Source organism: Lactuca virosa, chromosome 5 (genome assembly GCF_052849685.1).
Source record: "Lactuca virosa cultivar CGN04683 chromosome 5, Lactuca_virosa_CGN04683_v6, whole genome shotgun sequence".
NCBI classification, from domain to species: Eukaryota; Viridiplantae; Streptophyta; class Magnoliopsida; order Asterales; family Asteraceae; genus Lactuca; species Lactuca virosa.
The window spans coordinates 302,283,143-302,302,123 of NC_136430.1; the positions used below are offsets into that span (position 1 = coordinate 302,283,143).

Consider the following 18,981-nt stretch of genomic DNA (forward strand, 5'->3'; position numbering starts at 1 on the left):
ATTGTACTGTTTATGCTTTTGATCTGTATTGAACATGACATCCCGAGGTTTTTAATGAAATACATTTCTACGGAAATGCTTTGATAAATCTTTATCATATTTTATTTTGGGAACAAATTCCGCAACACTTTTATTTAAAATGTTACTCTGATTTTTAAACAAAGCATAAACAAAATCGGTCTTTTCTGGCCGTGAAAATGGGGATGTCACACATCCTTTGCTAAGTAGGTAACTAATCCCCATTCATAGGGCTATGCAATCTTCAGTAATGTGACCAAAGTCCTCATGGTATGCGCACCATTTGGACTTGTCTTTCCAGGTGGTGGAATTTTCTCCCTTTCTTGGTCATATCACTTTGTCGCCATGATCCTGCATAGAAAGTATTAGACCTGAAACATCTACAGAAAAATAGTAGTCAGTGATCTTAGGAAATTCTTCTTCCTCCCCTTCATGTGCAAGGGCATTAACCCTATGATGATCGGGTCTGGAAGAAGGTTTGGATTTATAGGATCTCTCGGCCAAGGATTTGGCCTTTCTATTGGGGTTATCATATGAGCTTGGTTGGTTGCTCCTCTTTTGGATCTCCTTATCTTCTTCGAGCCTTATGAACCTTAGCGCTATGCTCCTTACTTCATCCATTCTTTTTCATGGAGTCATTACAAGGTCTTCGTAGAAAGGAGAGTCTTTCTTTAGTCCCATTCTGAAGGCTTCTACGACATTTTCCATGTCAATGCTGGGGATACTCAGAGCTTCCCTGCCAAACCTGTTCACGAAATCCCTGAGGGATTCCTTAGGATCGTGAACCACTCGATAGAGATCACTAATGATCTTCTCGAAAGTTCTGCTTCAATAAAATTGTTTGTTAAAAGTATTAACTAAATGTGCAAACAAAGTAATAGAGTAAGGAGGCGCATTTAGTAGCCATTTCAAGGCTGGTCCAGTGAGGGTTGAACCAAAACCCTTATATAGGCAAGCTTCCTTCAAGTGTGCGAGAATGGGGATGATCTCCATTCTTTCCCTGTATTGTGCCACATGTTGTTCAAGATCCGCGGTCTCATCATAAGGATTCATACTAGGAGTTTGGAAGCGCTTTCGGACCTCGATGTCAATGATTGTAGGAGCGAATCTTGAGATCCTATGGCTTGTTAGCGAGACATCCGCTATATGATGGACTACTCTGGGTATTCTTGAGATCATCTGTCGCAGCTGTTGAAGTTCTTTGGCCATGATCGGGCTCATTCCTGCATCAACATCGATATAGTTAGTAGTAAAGGTATTATTATTGACGAAATTATCAGGATCCGTGTTAGTGGGAGTGAAGAAGGTCTCGCCGGGATCCTAGTTTGTACGAGCTTTCTCTTTTGGATTTGCGCCCCAAAGGGGGAGCAGAGGCCGGTGTCGAGGATCCTATCTCGCGGCGGTTTCTCGAGGATCCCTTATTGTCAAAGTTTAGGATATTGGGTTGCAATATTGAGGGTGATGCATCTTGAGGCTTATGGATCTCTGCTCTCATTCTCTCCATTTCATTAAGTACCTTCCTATTGTCCTCCTACTGCTGAGTGACCTGTCGTTCCAATCTCTTCATCAAATTACGAAGATTTATATTGAAACAAGAAATTGACCTATGGACCCGAAGACCTTAATGCCTTGAAGACTTACCCGAAGACTGTTTTGTAATCACATGAACCCGGAGACGTGAAGAAGACCCGCAGATGAACATAACATGAAGACTGTCATAAGTTAACTTTTAACTGACTTTTCTTGTAATCGTTGTATTATCTAGTGTACCATTAAGGGTCACCGATGTTAGATACTTTCTGTTAGTTTATTATTTCCATGTAACTTTTGAGACACTATAAATAAAGCTGCCCACTTCATATTTTCTTACCAATTCCAAACTTATCAATATAAGATCTTTCATCTCTATATCTCAAGTTATCTTAACTGATACAAATCGAGCCCCTCTTCACTTAAGTTGTTCATCGTATGCTAACTTGTTTTTGCATGCAAACCATGTTACGATCCAACTAAGTGTCAGCTTGTTTAATGCTTATTGTTATAAAATGCTTCTATTTACTTTCCTTACATTTCTGCAATCTAACTTATCTAACTTTTCTTATTGAGCTAACAAGATCCATTGAGATTAACGTATTATTCCGCAACTTATTATCTTGTCACTAACTATTATCAAGTTTTTCTATCAACAATTTCGTTATTAGCAATCAGTACACGAGGATCCTGAAATCCTTGGGTAGCGACCGAGGATGTGTTTTTCTTCAGTGCCTCAGAAGTTTTCTTGGGAGCTCCACCTGGGGGTGGAGGAAGATTTTTGGAGGAAATGGGAGGAGTTGAGGAAGAGTATAAGGTCGATTGGGTAGACATGATTCTCGAACGATTATGAACACCACGGCCCCATGGTGGGCGCCAAATTGTTTTGGTAAAAGATTGATCAAGTATAATTCGACCAAATTGAATGAGAGGTTATGGTGTTAGTGCAATGTAAGTGTAAAATAGTGATCAAAATCAGACAAGTGAGTTACAAGGAAAGCCCTTGATCCTTTATAGGATCTCCAACATAAAACCTTAGGAGGTGATAATGATCACCTTCCTCGTTGTGTTTTATTGATTTAAATCAGAGATTACATAGGTGATGAAGGTAATATAAGTATAAGTGTAATGCTATAGCTCATCGTGTATGTAGTGTGCTAAATACACGTATTATTAATTGTCTAGTGTAATTAACAAGAAGTCCGATAATTTGGGGATCCTCCAAAATCAGCATATATGAACGTTATTTGACTTGGTATTCCGGGTCTTTTGCATGGTCGAGATGACTCTCCATTGAGAATGAGTCTTGTGTGGACCAATTCTGCACATGTGAGAAAAATAAAGAAGAATATAGCCATTATACGTGTTAGAAATATTAGTGATAATAATCAGGATCCTGGAATATGTTTAAGGATCCTGAGGCTTCATAAATATCAAGTATCCTGAATATTAGTCAAGGATCTTGCCCATAACAGTAACTACTTTTGTTTTTAGTTTGGTGATTTCAGGTTCATTTCTTATCAACAATGATATCTCTTGTAACGGAAATTCCTAAAGACACCTGGACTGGTGACCCCAATGGGTTGGCAATTGCAAATGTTTCAATACATATCATAGTTTTCAGCATTCTACCTTCACAAAGGTCAGATATATATAATTCTGCTTTTGTAAAAAGTTATACAGTGGAATGGAATTTGGAATTCCAAATTTTGATTCCAAGCATGCCCTTATATTATCATATGATGTACACACCGTTCATCTAAATCATCAACTTATGAATTTTATGTAGTTATATATTCTGTTATGAATGATGATGTTGACTTGTAGAATATTGGTAGTTTTTTGGCCTGTTTGCATAGTCTTTTTATGCTTGAATATAATTATAGAATTTTCCTGTTAGACTAAAGTAACTCATGGGGAGAAGTCAAGAGAAGTTCGTTGTTATTTCTTGAATTTAATCACTTTCCAACTACACGGTAAAACTGTCAGCCTAAAGTGTCTTTAAGGTTGGTTTTAAGCTATGGCATTTATTAGAAAAAAAGGAAAAACAGCAAAATGGAGCAACCATTTTATTAAGAATAATTGGATAATAAGACAGGGTATTCTCATCTTTTTGCAACTGCTAGCTTTAACTATAGTACTTACAAAATACTTTGCTAATATTTTGTAAAAGCTTCAACTGCAATGCAAGACACTACGAAATTCAACCAAAATTACTACATAGAAAGAAAAAATGTAAAAAAAACACCGACCTATGCGAAGCATGGGCCACCCTCTAGTTACAAGCTATAAGTGGATTACTCACCCAATCACACCAATTTACCCTAAACTTCTTATTTCGATTCGCAATAAAAAAAGTCCTTTCAACGATATCATATAAAATAAACAACTTCCTAAGAGTAACCGTCCCAAAGATATAATGATTGTACAACTTTCATGAAGTCCAAAAACCAATAATACCCATCAAGTTCACGACTTTCCTATGTTTCCGACGTATTCTAAAGGAATGATACCACTCTTATGATATCTTCCGATAGGTATCATTCACTATTGTAAGTCTTCTCATTTCCTCCATTTACTCAGTTTGCTATGAGTCTTCACCATGACGTTATGTTTACGGAAGCAGGTGTTCAGTGTATTAGGATGAGAATATAAATAGAGAAGGTTTAGACACGTAATCCTCCTTATTACTCTGAAAGTTACATGCCAACTCTAATACCGTAGTTAAGCATTTAGAAACATGAACACATAAATTTTTTAGATCCGGTTGGTAATAGACCATAGATCCGATCAAACAATAGCATAATAAAGCATATAAGGAATCTTATAGCATAAATTATTTCGCACATAAAAGTAATTTAGGCATCTTCCATAAATAAGTTACTGCTCATGTCTATTCAGGCATTCTTCCTAAATATAGCAGACACTCATCTCACAATAGTCGCTTAGCATTCTAAGTTTACATCTAGAAATCCTACAATTTCCTAGTTTGCTTAATCTAATGCTCTGATACCAACTGTGATATCCCCATTGTCACGGCCAGAAAAGACCGATTTGTTTATGCTTATTTAAAAATCAGAGTATCCTTTTTGAAGAATATTATTGCGGAATTTGTCCCAAAAATATGATAAATATATTATCAAAGAATTTCTGAAGAAACGTATTTTATTAATATTAAAACATTGGGATGTCATCGTCAATACAGAAAAATAACATAAACAGACCTTACATTCATTTACACTAATGATTTACATCTCCTTTAATCTCTCAGTGTAATGTATCTTCGCACCGATACCTATGATACAAATAGACTGAGTGGGTCGGGTTGGGAAACCTGGTGAGTACATAGGGATTTCAATCCCACAATGTGATAATAATGTATATATCAAACCTGAAAATCCAACTATTATCATTAAAAAAGATATATCATATCTCTAAAACAATTTATCCCATCCCGTCGATTCCCACATATAGATCCTATACAACGATCTTACAAGATTTAGCCTAAAGGATCAATATGAACAAAAAGCTGACGATGCTGCTTCGGAAATTCCCTGGTAGCATACGAGGATCAATAAATACATCAAATGAGGGGAACAGAATGACTTTCACCATGGACCTCCGTTCGTAAAACAACAAGACAATTAAGTCAGGGGTGGTTATCTAGATAACTATGCCTAGCAGTGGTCTGACACCTTGAGGTATTTTACCCCCAGAATCACCCTATCCAGCAATACAGCATAAGACATACATGGTAGTGGTCTATTACTGACACACTCTATTAGGCAGTCAACAAAGTTCCCTCAATTACTTCGTGAAAGGAAACGCTGACACACAAAGCTCATCAAAAGAAAAAGTATGGGGAAATACTAATAACGTACTCCCGTACGCTGTCGTACCCTGACACACAATAGTGTAAAAAAAGGACTTTGTACATGATAGTACTGCTGGCACATTATAGTACCCTGGTATGAGTACGAATCGTACCCTAGAACATAATAATACCCTGGCACAAGCAGCACGTAAGATACAGAGCTTTGAAAAATACTTGGTACATAGAAAGTACTTTTGTACTTAGGACATACTCCATCGATCAACAATCTCCTCGAACAGAGCATCTACTCTCTATTCCGATCACACACGTACCCTTAATAAGATACTAGCCATTATCCAAACTTAATTGAACTAAGCATCTCTTTTAAGTCTTATTTGATCATTGGGCAAGCCTACAATGCTTATAATCAACTTTCGATACTAACTCTGGTTCATCAACACTATCCTAATTTAGTGTAATATTTGATACAGAGTATTAAGTATTACCATACATTTATCTTCTCATTTATAATACTTCTATTATTATTATCATGTAAATACATCTTAAAACATATAGAACCATGTCTGGTTCGCATAGCGTATATCATCAAATATACATATAATACATATTTCCAGATAATAAGCATATAACTCACATATAAGCTTTTAACATATATTTAATACTTTTATTAATACTTGTATTAAAATCATGTTCATGAAAGGGACTATGCACTCACTTGTTAAAGTGGCGACTTGAAATTTGGGCAGCGTTTCGCTTCTAGCAACTGTCTTTTCCTTTGACATCACCTAGCATTATTATCGCTAAGTTTTAGTCTAATATTTATTGCGACTAATTAGTAGTCTAGATTCATCAGTAACGCAAAGTGTACTTCAAGATCTATCAAGTAATGAACAACCAGGTAGGATCATATCAGAGGTAGGGTCTGTTTGGTATACGAAGTATACTGTTTGGAAATCCCACTTTAAACACCTCACTAAATCACAACCTAGACATCATCCCCGTAAGTAGATCAATCAGTATAACGAATTTGAATCACTGATAAATCTTATTTATAGGTTCATAATAACCAATTATGACTATAAATATAAGTTACACTGAAAACATAATAGTGTAGCTTAACTTACCGGACTTTTAACTCAAACCGGGAAATTACGCGGGCAGAACTCCGACTCTAAAAACTTATTTCGTCGGATTTTTGACGACTCAGAGTTTCTATATCGCACCCTAAAACTAGGACAAATCGAACAAGAAAGAAAGAAGGATTCTAGAGAGAGTTTAGAGGAATGGAGTAAGGAAATTTGATGAATTCAACCTCTATTTATAGGGGTTTAATCATAGAGTAGGCCCTAAGTTTCGTATGTATCTTCTGTGTACAAGCACTGTTTTCTACGTTCTTTATATCCACGCATTGGTACTTATGAGTACTACAACTTTTATTTAGACCCCGTCGGCTACTTCTCATTCTATCTTAGATTTACAAAACTGTACTGAGTTTATCGCGCTCGGAGAGTAGGGACTAAGCTTCGTCCATATCTTTAACATACGAGCTCTATTCTCGACGTTCTTTATATCCACATGTTGGTATTTACGAGTGCTACAACTTTCATTTAGACTCCATCGGCTAGTTCTCATTCTATCTCATATTTACAAATCTGTATCGAATTCGTTACGCTCGAAGAAGATGGACTAAGTTCCGTCCATATCTTTCGCATATGAGCTCCGTTTTTTGCTATCTTTTTTATCGTTGAACTCATATTAACGCTATATACATTTATCGTTTAGATTATTTTGGCTAAAAATCGAGCGATCTAAAATTCGATTTCCGAGCTGTACACTGCTACGCTAAATCTTAGAAAAATCATAACTTCCTCAAATGAAGTCAGATTTTGACGTTCTCTATATGCAGGCTCTCGGTTTAACGGCTACTATGACTTTCGTTTAGATTACTAAGGCTAAAAAGTAATTTCTCAAAAATTTACTTTTTACGATACGCAGAGTCGTGCCGGTTTATCCACAAAACTTCAACGAGTCATAACTTCTTCTTTATAAGTCGGATTTCAGCGTTCTTTATATGTACGGTGCAACATCCCGAAAATCATAGGGTAAAAATTTCATTTTTAATATATATTCAAGCATTGATTTATCTTTATCCAAACAATTAAAAGTATTCCAGAGTAAAATAATTACCAGACTAAATCCCAAAATCATGAATTGCGGAAAAACACGGGTGTATGCGCTGCGATCAAGCTGGGCCTTTTCCTTTCGACCCGGAAGTACCTGAAACTATGGGTGTGTACGGTGCAGTTTGGTGCGGTTTAGAGCCAAAACCGCAAACTGCACCGCATATGCGGTTTGAGTTATTTAGAAACCGCAAGCCGCACCGCGAACCTTCTAAACTGCATTATGCGGTGCGGTTTTGTGTCGGCGGTTTATGCGGTTTACATGCGGTTTTCCAGTTTGAATAATTATTTACTTTAAATTTAATGACAATTATATAATTGTCATCACGAACGGCTCACTAAGTGGTAATTAAAAATTTTGGTGGTCATAGAATTATGGTCTTTAACTACTTATCAATATATATAAGTTAAGAAAACATAATGACCATAAAATAATGGTCACTGAATGTTAGTTGAAAATGGATGTGACAAAAAAAAATATTGTCACTGCATTAAAATTTGGATTAATTAAATTTAAAGAAATATTTATTACATTTCAAGATAATGCCACTAATTTAGGATGAATTGAATTAATAAACGTTATACCTGTCAAAAACATTTCGTATGTATATATATATATATATATATATATATATATATATATATATATATATATATATATGTATGTATATATTACATTTCAAGATAATGGCACTAATTTAGGATGAATTGAATTAATAAACGTTATACCTGTCAAAAAAAATTTGTATGTATATATATATATATATATATATATATATATATATATATATATATAGGCTTAGGTTATTGTATTCTAACTAATTATTGTGTGGATGTAGGAATGATTGTGGACCAATCATTTTACTAATAATAAGAAAGTGAATAATACATATTATTAAATTAAGATAATTAAAAAAATACCATCTAATTTCATTCTAAGGGTATTTTAGTCAATTAACATAAATTTAAAAAAAGAAAATTGCATATGTTAAGGGATAATAGATTTATTAAATTTTAAAAATCTGATTGTAGGGATGATAATTCTCTTAATTCGGAAATTATGTAAGATTTTATTTTCTGACAAAATACAAATTATGACATAATACATATTCTGATTGAAAGAACCTATTGAAGAATAACAAATTTTTGAGCAACGGATTAAAGAATAACAACATTCTTAAAGAATAGTCATCTATTATTAACATTATTCAAGAATAACAACATTTTTTGAGCAATGGATTGCAGAATTACACATTCGTCATTCTTGGAATTTTTGTCACATTCTATTAGAATAGAATGCTTTATAGTTAGTCATTCTTGAAGAATATTCATTCTATAAGAATGCAATTGTCTTTCTTGACATAATCAGATACTAACAGTAATAGCAACAGATACTAACAAATATTGATACAGAAACAAGTCGCTAATACCCTTTTCTTGCGGTTCTTCTAACGGTAATAGTCTTCTTTTCCACAGTTCCTTCCATCGATCTATCAAAACTCATACCCAAAGGTGGTTTCTTATTCTCTTTGCAGCTACTTCTAAACGAATACCTCAATGTGTACCCCACTTCTTTCCTCTCCACCATTGGGGCTGTCATCTTCCTTCCACTCTCAAATTTCTTGACTTCTGTTTTCTTTGCTGAATCATTCCTAACCCCAAGATATTGTTTACACGTGGTATTTTTCTCAACCTCGGATTCGCCTCTTTTTCTTTTTAGCCTTTCGTTTCTTCTTGCAGAATACTCTTCATACAACTTTCCCCTTTCAAATAAAGGAATTTCATGATAAGCACCATTTGAAACTTGATTTGTATCAGTGGACCCCCTTAGATTTTCTTGAACCATTTTTGTTAGAGCTTTTAGTTCAGAAGAAATTATGTGGTATTCAGGGCGAAGTTTAGATTCTTCTGTGTTGATTGATCGTTTGGGCACACGGGATTTTGTTGAACAACTTATAGAATCAAGAAAAGATACAAACTTATATCAGTTTCCAAATACATTCAAGATTGTGGTTTTAAAGTAATAATCTTATTGATGGAAAACAATTAAAATCCAGAATCAGTGATGTACAAATAGATAGTTTTATGGTATTAAAAGTTAAAATATTGCAATTTTGATGGGTCGGAAGGAGTAGAATACAAATTAAAGTGTCTTTATTATTGCATAGGCCCATTTCTGCATTTTACATAATACTTTCTCATGATTATATATTTTTATACTGAAAACCCAGAAATCACTAGCAATTAATACTTTAGTATAACATTTGGGGAAAAGAGACTTATATCAAGAAAAGATACAAACTTTAGTATAACATTTGGGGAAAAGAGACTTATATCTAGCAATTAATCAAAGCAGATGAACAAGTTTTAGTAATTTATGAACTTGTGAACAGATTTATTTTGTACTAAACAAAAGAATTCTTGGTATATGTTTGTTTATAAAAGGGAAGGAAAAGGTTCGCCTAGACATTTTCACAAACATTTGGAAGGGTTTTGTAACATAACCAAATTCAGTTTAAGATATTAAAACCCAATACATCTCTAATATCAATCAACCGATGTTGAAAATAAAGGCCATGAAAACGAACAACTTTTCACTATTCAAGAAGAAGAAGAAAAAGGAAGTTATGCAAGTTCATACTAACCATGAATAAGATTGATTCCAGATTGCTACTGGGACCAATATGTAATCAGTTCCTTCTACTAATGTATCATAGATCTCAGGAGTCAAATCCTGAAAATATGATTCACAGATCAAATCAGAATTGTCAATGCTTGGGGGGCTCATCAGAAGCAATGAATAAGTATGAAACAGAAGATGAAAGATATTGAGCAAACATATCTTGTATGTATGTATGTATAAGTCAGGACTATTCAAAAATTGAATGGCATGAATAAATCAAACGGACTGTTTAATGGTGGATAGGGGAAGAGATACATACCATTATCTTCTTGAGCGAGGGTAACAATGCCTCCGACATTGGAGGAGCCCTTGAGGACGACGACGATTTTCTTGACAATAAGGGTTTTAGATGTTGTAAGTCCTAGAGCCGATCAATCACAACACCCGATTAGAACTCATGGTCGATAGAGAGGGATTTCCGAACACTTTCTGGTCAATATTGGTCCGACAATGGTATTCAACAAAAATATCGATTTTTGCTGAAAGAAAGGGGTGGCGTCGGGGGTGGTCGGTCTTTCCGAAGTTCTTCGCCACCTGGATCAGGCCGGAAGAGGGAGATGATGGCGGAATGGTGGGATAGCGCTACTACACCGATGAATTGTAAAGGGGAGCCAGGTAGACAACTAGGGCTTTATCGGATGGGAGATTGAAGCTACTAAGGAGGAAGATGCACGCTTATTGATTTATTTAATTAGGGTAAAAGTGCTAGGAATATTATAGGGACTATATATGGAATTCATTTATCAAATTACTAAATAACCCTTATAGAGTTATTTAATTATTTAATTTTTTATTTAATTTTGATTGGTCCACAATCATTCCTACATCCACACAATAATTAGTGAGAATACTTGAACCTATCTCTCTCTCTTTCTCTCTCTCTCTCTCTCTCTCTCTCTCTATATATATATATATATATATATATATATATATATATATAATCATTAACTCATTTTATCAATGCGATACAGTTTAAACCGTAATTTTGAAATCGTAAACCGCAAACCGCACCGCATAATGCGGTTTAACAAAAATACAAACCGCACCTCAAGTGTTTTAAACCACGTTATGCGGTGCGGTTTGGTGCGGTGCGGGCGGTTTATACGGTTTGTGCAGTTTATTGCACACCCCTACCTGAAACCATAAACCACAAACTATATGGACAAAGCTTAGTGAGTTCCCCAAATACCACGCACCATACATATCAAACGAGCCATACATCTCATACATATCCAACAATCAATAAAAGTGTTATGTGCCAACGAAGTCTTGCCATTATGCCACGAGCCGTATCATGGTCTTCCTTGCCAGGCCGGGGGCCAAAACCATGGGTCTTGCAGACAAGTGCCAGGAGCCACCTCCAGGTCTTCCATGCAAGCATCACAAAGACAACTAGCATACAATCTACAACTACTTAACTAGTTAGTTGTCAGAGTTCAGACTCTGGTCTTGCATACAGATTGCCAGGAGCCGCCTCCTAGTCTTTCATACAAAATGACAATGGCTACCCCCAAGACTTACTATAATACATAAACCAAATGGGCCGGAATTGGTGCCTTCGACCCATAGAACAGTGAGGGGACTCACCTCGAATGCTGAAGCTCACTAAAGAATTCCCTAGTTGCTGCCCTGACGACTCCCAGAGCTATCAGTACAACATAACACCCAATTAACAATTGGGTTCCAATCTATGGTCCATAACCCATACTAGGGGTAAAATGATCATTCTACCCCTGGCCTAACTTGAACCAAAACCGAGACCCAAATCCAACAACCAAAAGAACCACAAAGGCCCACTAATGGCCCAATTTTCCAAATTGGGCCCAACACCCATATGGGACTTATCCTAAGCCCAATAATTCCCTTAGTCCAACAGTTGATCTCAGATGGCCCAAGAGGCCCAAAGCAACAAGGTGGCCCAAAGATGTGAAACCCAAAAACACAACAAGCCCAAAGCCCAATTGAGCGTCGTATGCAGGGCGTACGCTCAGCTTCGCTAGGCGTACTCGACGAAACCAATTCGCGACCAAATCTAAGTACGTTGGGCGTACGTCCAGTTACGCGGGGTGTAACTTGGTTTATTCCAAAACTCATTTTCTGGATTAAGCACTTTGCTCCCAAACTTCAACCTTAAAATAAAGCGCTTAATGCATAAAGTCAGCACCTTTATGCATTTTCATGACTTAATGGGACCCAACAACCATCTTAATCCATTAATACCCATTATAATCCAACTAGAACATGCATGGACCAAAAGCAAGGATCAATATACCATTTTTACGACCTTATAAACTCAAAAGGGCAAGATCTAACATAGCTCCTGGAGTGGCTCAAACTCACAAGGAGGATTCAAAACCACAAAATAAGCACAAATTTAGCCGTAAACCCATAAAACATAACAAGAAGCCAAGGTATGAACTTGATACCTTAAATGAGCTAGAAATGAAGCCAAGAATCTGGATCTATAAGTCTTCCTTTAGACCACAAGCTAGCACCAAGCACCCTTTCCTTGAAAATGAGCAAAAGCACACCAAAATGAGCACTTAGATCTCTCAAACACTCAATGGGAGGTTAGGGTTTCCGAAATGTGGCTAGAAGTCAACGGAGGCTGAGAAATGAAGGAGCCTTGATCTTATAAGGATGCTTAAATAGTGCCCAAACCCTAAAAATTAGGGTTTAGTACTCTGCTCATTACGTTGGGTGTACTCACCCAAGGCACGCGCCACTTACCATGCATGCATGGGACTGGTTTACAAAACTTTTCCAATAAGGGCCATTTTTGCCTATAATTCAAATTGCTCTAACTTCCTCATCTTAGGTATGTTTCCAACGAACCTTATATCCATGAAAAGGTGGCGAGAAGCCCTACGCTTCTAACAACTCACCATTGCCTTAAAACGTCCCGAACAAAAACCCAAAATTCATAAAAGACCGAGTTATCAAATTACGATTATACCCTTGGCCTTCGAAGACACCATCAAACACTTGGATCACTTAAACCATGACACCCACATCCGAAAAGGTCCAAATCCTTTCTTGCCTAAGGCCCTAAGCCTCATGACAACTAAAGATTGGGCCGCAACCCCGAAGAATGAAGCAAATACGAAACCGAGTGTTACAACTGAAGGTAGGTTGCACCTGATCCCACATCAAGTGGGAAAGAAAACTAAACATTCCTTATAAGGGGTGTGGATACCTTCCCTATCACAACGAGTTTTAAAGCCGTGAGGTCAACAGTTCCCATAAGAACTCTGTAGTTAAGCGTGCTCCGGCAAGAGAAATATCGGGATGGGTGACACCCTAGGAAGTCCCCGTGCCGAGTGGCCCAAAGCAGACAATATTGTGATGCGTTCCAGAAGGGGATCTTACAAATGTCACCTCAATAAACATAATAACTCTGTCACTTTCTTGATGAACTCTTCAGCCTTTGACATGAATTCCTTATGGTCTGCAGCTCTTCGATTGTCAATATCCCTTATACCCATTTTGAACCGTAGAACAACCCTTTCTACATTCATTCTTTCTATTGTCTCTCAGATCTCAACACGATCAATGAGTTATTGTGTGGTTGAAAATTCAGTGCTCTGCGGTGTCTTGGAGGAGACTGCAGCTAAGATTTGATCGACTTTGGCTTGTAGGTTGAGGAATTCTTTTCTGGAAACTTCTATTTTCTTTTTCTTCTTTTGCTTGGGCTTTGAAGTGGAATGTTGAGATCCACTTGATTCTTCATCATCAATAACCATAATGAAGTCTTCGGAAGGAGGAGGTTGTTGAACATCATCAAGATTATCATCATCAAGACCAAACATTGGGGGAGAGTTGATCTCGATTGCGGTACCATCGTCGTTTGAATCATGAGCTTATTCATTTGGAGGAGGTTTGGAGGTACCAACAACATTCTCCATATCTTGAATCTTCTGGACAGTGTTATCCATCTCTGACATCCACTACTGAATGGTGAGAATGCCATGCGCTATTTTGGCGTTGTTGAACGTGGTGGCCCAATATTTTGCCACCGGAGAAGAGATTACTCCTTTTGTTGTTGTTATACCTGTTGAGTGTTTCTTTCTTGCAAGGCCCTTTTAAAGGCTTCAAACTTTCTTATCCCAGACTCAGCTGTTGGTCGGTATCGAGACCATGAGTCGTCGGATGCCTATCCCTCAAATCCTTTGTTTGCCGAGGTGTCCCTCGGGTTCATGGATCCCTGCACATTTGTGCTCACCATGCCTAAACCGCTTAAAAGTAATGAAGGCGGTACATAATTTCCAAAGCTTCCTTGGTCTCCTTGATCTAAAATCAAGTTTGGCCTCGGCTCTGTTCCGACAAGGGCTTCGAAAGAAGTGCCCTGCGGTGAAACAAGTGTTTGATCTGTTTGTGTAACACGAAGAAAAATGGAGTGCAACTCCTCGGTAGTAAAAAACATGAAAACTCGAAGCCCCGGAGACCTTAGGGCAAGTATTCACATCTCGATCCGCTTAGGCTCCAGATGAAGGTCTGTCTCCAATATAAGATGAAACTGATACACTATTTGTATCAGAGTGGTGACTTGGGGTTCTTGTAGTTGAGTCTGCGGTGACTCGAATGGCTGCAAGAGTCTTCTGAGAGACTCTGACACGTGCCTTGGTGTGAATATGGTTGTGACTTGGGGTGAGCTTCAACTTTTTCCTTTTAAAGATGTCTGGGGATTCCGAAGGCTCATCTTGGTTGTTATCGACAACATTAATAGGGGGATCATGAGCCTTGGAAAAGGAAGGCCGAGCTTTAGTATTAGACTGTGCGGTCTTAGCCTTTCTTTTCTTTGAGAGACCAGCTCCCTTAGTGACAACGTTCGCTGGTGTTTTCCTAGCGAGGGATTTAAATCTTTTTGGTTTTGGCTACGGGTCCTGAGTTGCAATAGGCTGATTGGGTCTTGGCGGGGAAGAGTGATATGGGGAAATATCACTCGTAGCCATAATATGATCAGCCACCTCTATGGTAGTAAGTCCAATGGACTCCAGAATGTACATAGGCAAACGAACAATGGGACCAAAAACAGATTTACCTTTTAATATCGCGAGCAGAAAATAGATTGGTGTTATTTCCCATGCTAAGATTAGCATCTTTGTGAAGATCAACAAGGCATAATGACCAGAACCTAGCAAACGTGAGTTCTGTCATGCCTTCCTTCGGGGCAATCCTTGGAGATGTACTGTAGAAAATCATCCCAAATGATTTGCCCATAGTTTACTGCAGTACCAGTGAACATACTCCAAACCATGTCCAGAAGTTGCTTTCCCATGTTGTTTGTCCCTCATGTTCTTCCTGAGAGACAACGAATCACAAAATGATAAACAAATTGCCAAACAGCAGGCAATTTGCTCTTCTTGAATTCTCCTATGCCTTTGAGTTTTGCCTGGTACCCCATTTGATAAAGTGCAAAAAACACATTTGTTGTGCTTGGAGAGTAGAACTTTGTTGAAAGAAGAACCCTTAGGTTCATTGCAGCAAGGGATTTTTCTTTAGTCAAAACCACCAAAGAATCATTGATGAGATTGAGATAAACTTCTTGAGGTTTGTCATGAGGCCTGAATGTAGAGAATGCACACTTTAACAAAACTTCTTGTGGTACAGCTTCAGTAAAGGAATCAAAAGCTCCAAACAGAGGGTGTGTTGGAAGAAAATTAATCATTAGTTTGATGGCTTCATTGTACGATTGGTGATCTTCAAAGATTACCCTGTAATTGCTGTCTGCAATTGATGGAGTTAGGTCTTTGATCGTGGATTATGACCTAGTTGGTCGTGTTGAACCAGAGGCTTTGGACTATTTCTTTGATATGCCTGATTTCACCATTGTTGTAGGAAAAAGGTTTGAAGAACTTGCTCGAAAGTATTTTTGCAAGAAGGTGAAGGAGATGAAGATCATCTGATAAGAGTGCAGAAAGCGTAAAAGCTCTCTTGGGTAGAAAAGGGGGTTTTTATACCTCCAGATTTCAAAAAGTATTAATATTGATTTAATTATAGCTGTTAAAGTTAAAAACCTTTGGGTTTTTACCATTATCAAATCGAATTAAAATAAATAAAAAATAAATATATTCCTAGAAAAGAGGAGCATTAAATGTGTTGTAGGCCCATGATGACATGTCGGTTAAACGTGGGGTGAAAAATGGGTTTATCCGTTGTAAAAATGGGGAAGTGGAATGGATTAGACCCCAACGGTTGCTTGATGTGATTGGAAAGGATTTGCAAAAAGATTTTACAGAAGGCAAATCGGTTTTCTTTCTTTTTATCCAAAAATAGGCCTGACTGAGGAATGTCATTTGAAAAGAGACTGAAGTATCATGTGAGAAAAAATGAATGTTTGAAGAATGTTTTAATTTGATTAAGTAGCACACATTCTCATTTAAAGCATTTATGAGGTGATGACTACGGGTTCATTTAATGTGTCTGCGGTAGCTGAAAGACAAACTAGATCATGAAGGTTAGAAATAAAAGAAATAAGGAGGCCCGAAGAGTATATAGATCATAAGTGACTTCAATATACAAGGTATACCGAGGAGCAATTCTGAAGTGTATACTATATCAGTTATTCAAGAAATATACCGCAGTGGATAAAGTGCTACAAGATTTTTTTTTTGAAAAGAAAAGAAGCAGTTTATTCACATCTGGATACCTAATAAGGTTTGCGGTACCTATCCTCCCTAACATTTCCAAAAATCCATTCAGATTTGTAGAGTCGAGTGCTTTAGTGAAGACGTCAGCTATTTACTTATGAGTTGGCACAAAAATAAGTTCGATGTTACCTTTGAGGATGTGGTCTTTGATGAAGTGGTACCGTAGCTCTATGTGTTTCGTCTTCGAGTGATGAATGAGATTATGAGAAATCACTATTGCACTCTCTAAATCACAATAGATGGGTACCCGTAGCATCATGTACCCATAGTCTAAGAGTTGTGTCTTCATCCAAAGGACTTGGGAGCAACAACTGGTTGTGGCCACATATTCTGCCTCTAGGGTAGACGATGAAGCACAGTTTTGTTTCCTTGAAGACCAGCTAACTAATCTTCCACCCAAAAACTGACATCCGCCTGAAGTGCTCTTTTGATCGAGTCTGCATCCAGCATGATCTACGTCTGTGAAAGCCTGAATACTGAAGTCGTTACCCGCGGGGTACCAAATACCCAAGGATTTACTCCCTTTTCGATACCTGAAGATCTGATTGACTACGGTCAAGTGAGATAGTATGGGATCTGATTGGTATCTAGCACATAAACCCATAGCAAACACAATGTCTGGTCAAGTAGAAGTAAGGTACATCAATGATCCAATCATTCCTCGATATATCTTGTGATCAACTGACTCTCTGGTAGGGTCAGCTGAGATCTTATACCCAAAGGCCATAGGGACCTTTGCCGAGGAGCAATTATCCATTGAAAACTTCTTCAGCAATTCAGTGGTGTATTTCTCTTGATGGATGAAAATCCCTTGAGGGACTTGTTTAACCTGAAGACCTAGAAATAAATTAATCTCTCTATTCATGCTTATTTGAAACTTGCTTGTCATAAGCTTTGCAAAATCATCCACCATTCCCTGATCTGTGGAACCGAAGATTATATCATCCACATAGATTTGAACAAGCATCAATGTTTGTCATTTTCTCGTCTAAATAAAGTGGGATTAATCACACCTCTTTTGTACCCTGAAGAGACAAGAAACTCTGAAAGAGTCTCATAACATGCTCAAGGTGCCTGCTTTAAACCGTAGACCACTTTCTCCAGCTTGTAATAATGATTTGGAAATCCTGAGCTTTCAAAGCCTGGAGGTTGTTGCAGATATACTTACTCTTTCAGTTCGCCATTTAGGAAAGCACTTTTCACATCCATCTGATGGACCTTGATATTTTTATGAGCTACATATGCTAAGAAAATACGTATGGCTTCCATCCTTGCAACTGATTCATATGTTTCATCGTAATCAACACCTTCAAGTTGACTATACCCCTTTGCAACTAAGCGTGGTTTGTTTCGTACCACCACACCAGATTCATCTAACTTGTTTTTGTAAACCCATCTTGTACCGACCATAATGTGACCTTTTGGCTTCGGTACCAATTTCCAAACTTTATTACGTTCAAACTCAATAAGTTCCTCTTGCATTGCAATGATCCAATCAGGCTACATAAGTGCTTTATTTGTGGTTCTAGGCTCGACGGTTGACATGAATGATGCATAGTGACAATGGTTATTTAAATCAGTAGAAGAACGAGTTTGAATACCTGAAGACGGTTTGTCGATGATTTGACCCGGTGGGTGATCTTTCGTCTAAATGTGTAGACGAGATTGTTGATGGTCTGTGGCTGCGGTTGAGGGAATATCCTCTACGTCAGAGGACTCTTCAGGTTTACTTGAAGAAGGTAGTTCCCTCTCGATGTGAGAGCAGCCCGCAGATGAATCTTGGACTGTTGGGATTGATTTTGCGGTATGTAATGGAAGTTCCCCATGGATTGAAGATGGGAGTTCCTCCTAAACTGATGACGGTTCCCCCTGAACCAGTGACGGCTCCCCCTGGACTGACGAGTGATTAATAATCCTTGGATACGTTCTTGTATCAATATTGTCAAGTTCTTCATCCTCAAAGTCTTTAGATACGGTTACTAATTGGTTGGTCTGCAGGTAGGTGTTGGAGCAGCATCTTCAATTATTGGAACCTCGATGGTTGTAACTTCCAAAGGAATTTAACTTTCCCCCTCAACCGGCAAG

At 37.6% G+C, this 18,981-nt stretch overlaps 1 protein-coding gene across 1 annotated transcript; it reads right to left on the minus strand.

Annotated features, from left to right (window-relative positions):
- Positions 1-8,737: 8,737 nt before the first annotated feature.
- On the minus strand, positions 8,738-10,927 carry LOC145111046 (uncharacterized). Its single transcript, XM_079047344.1, has 3 exons — positions 10,506-10,927; positions 10,209-10,297; positions 8,738-9,515 (listed from the first exon to the last, which is right to left on the minus strand). The coding sequence occupies exons 1-3, from the start codon at positions 10,542-10,544 to the stop codon at positions 8,987-8,989; spliced, it is 657 nt and encodes a 218-aa protein (XP_078903470.1). The 5' UTR covers positions 10,545-10,927; the 3' UTR covers positions 8,738-8,986.
- Positions 10,928-18,981: the final 8,054 nt, after the last annotated feature.

Coding starts and splice junctions, on each gene's coding strand:
- LOC145111046 (XM_079047344.1), bottom strand. CDS start 10,544: ATGTCGGAGGCATTGTTACCCTCGCTCAAGAAGATAATG. Junction 10,298..10,505: donor CCTCGCTCAAGAAGATAATG/GTATGTATCTCT, acceptor TCATATTTTCAG/GATTTGACTCCTGAGATCTA. Junction 9,516..10,208: donor TGGAATCAATCTTATTCATG/GTTAGTATGAAC, acceptor TGATTCTATAAG/TTGTTCAACAAAATCCCGTG.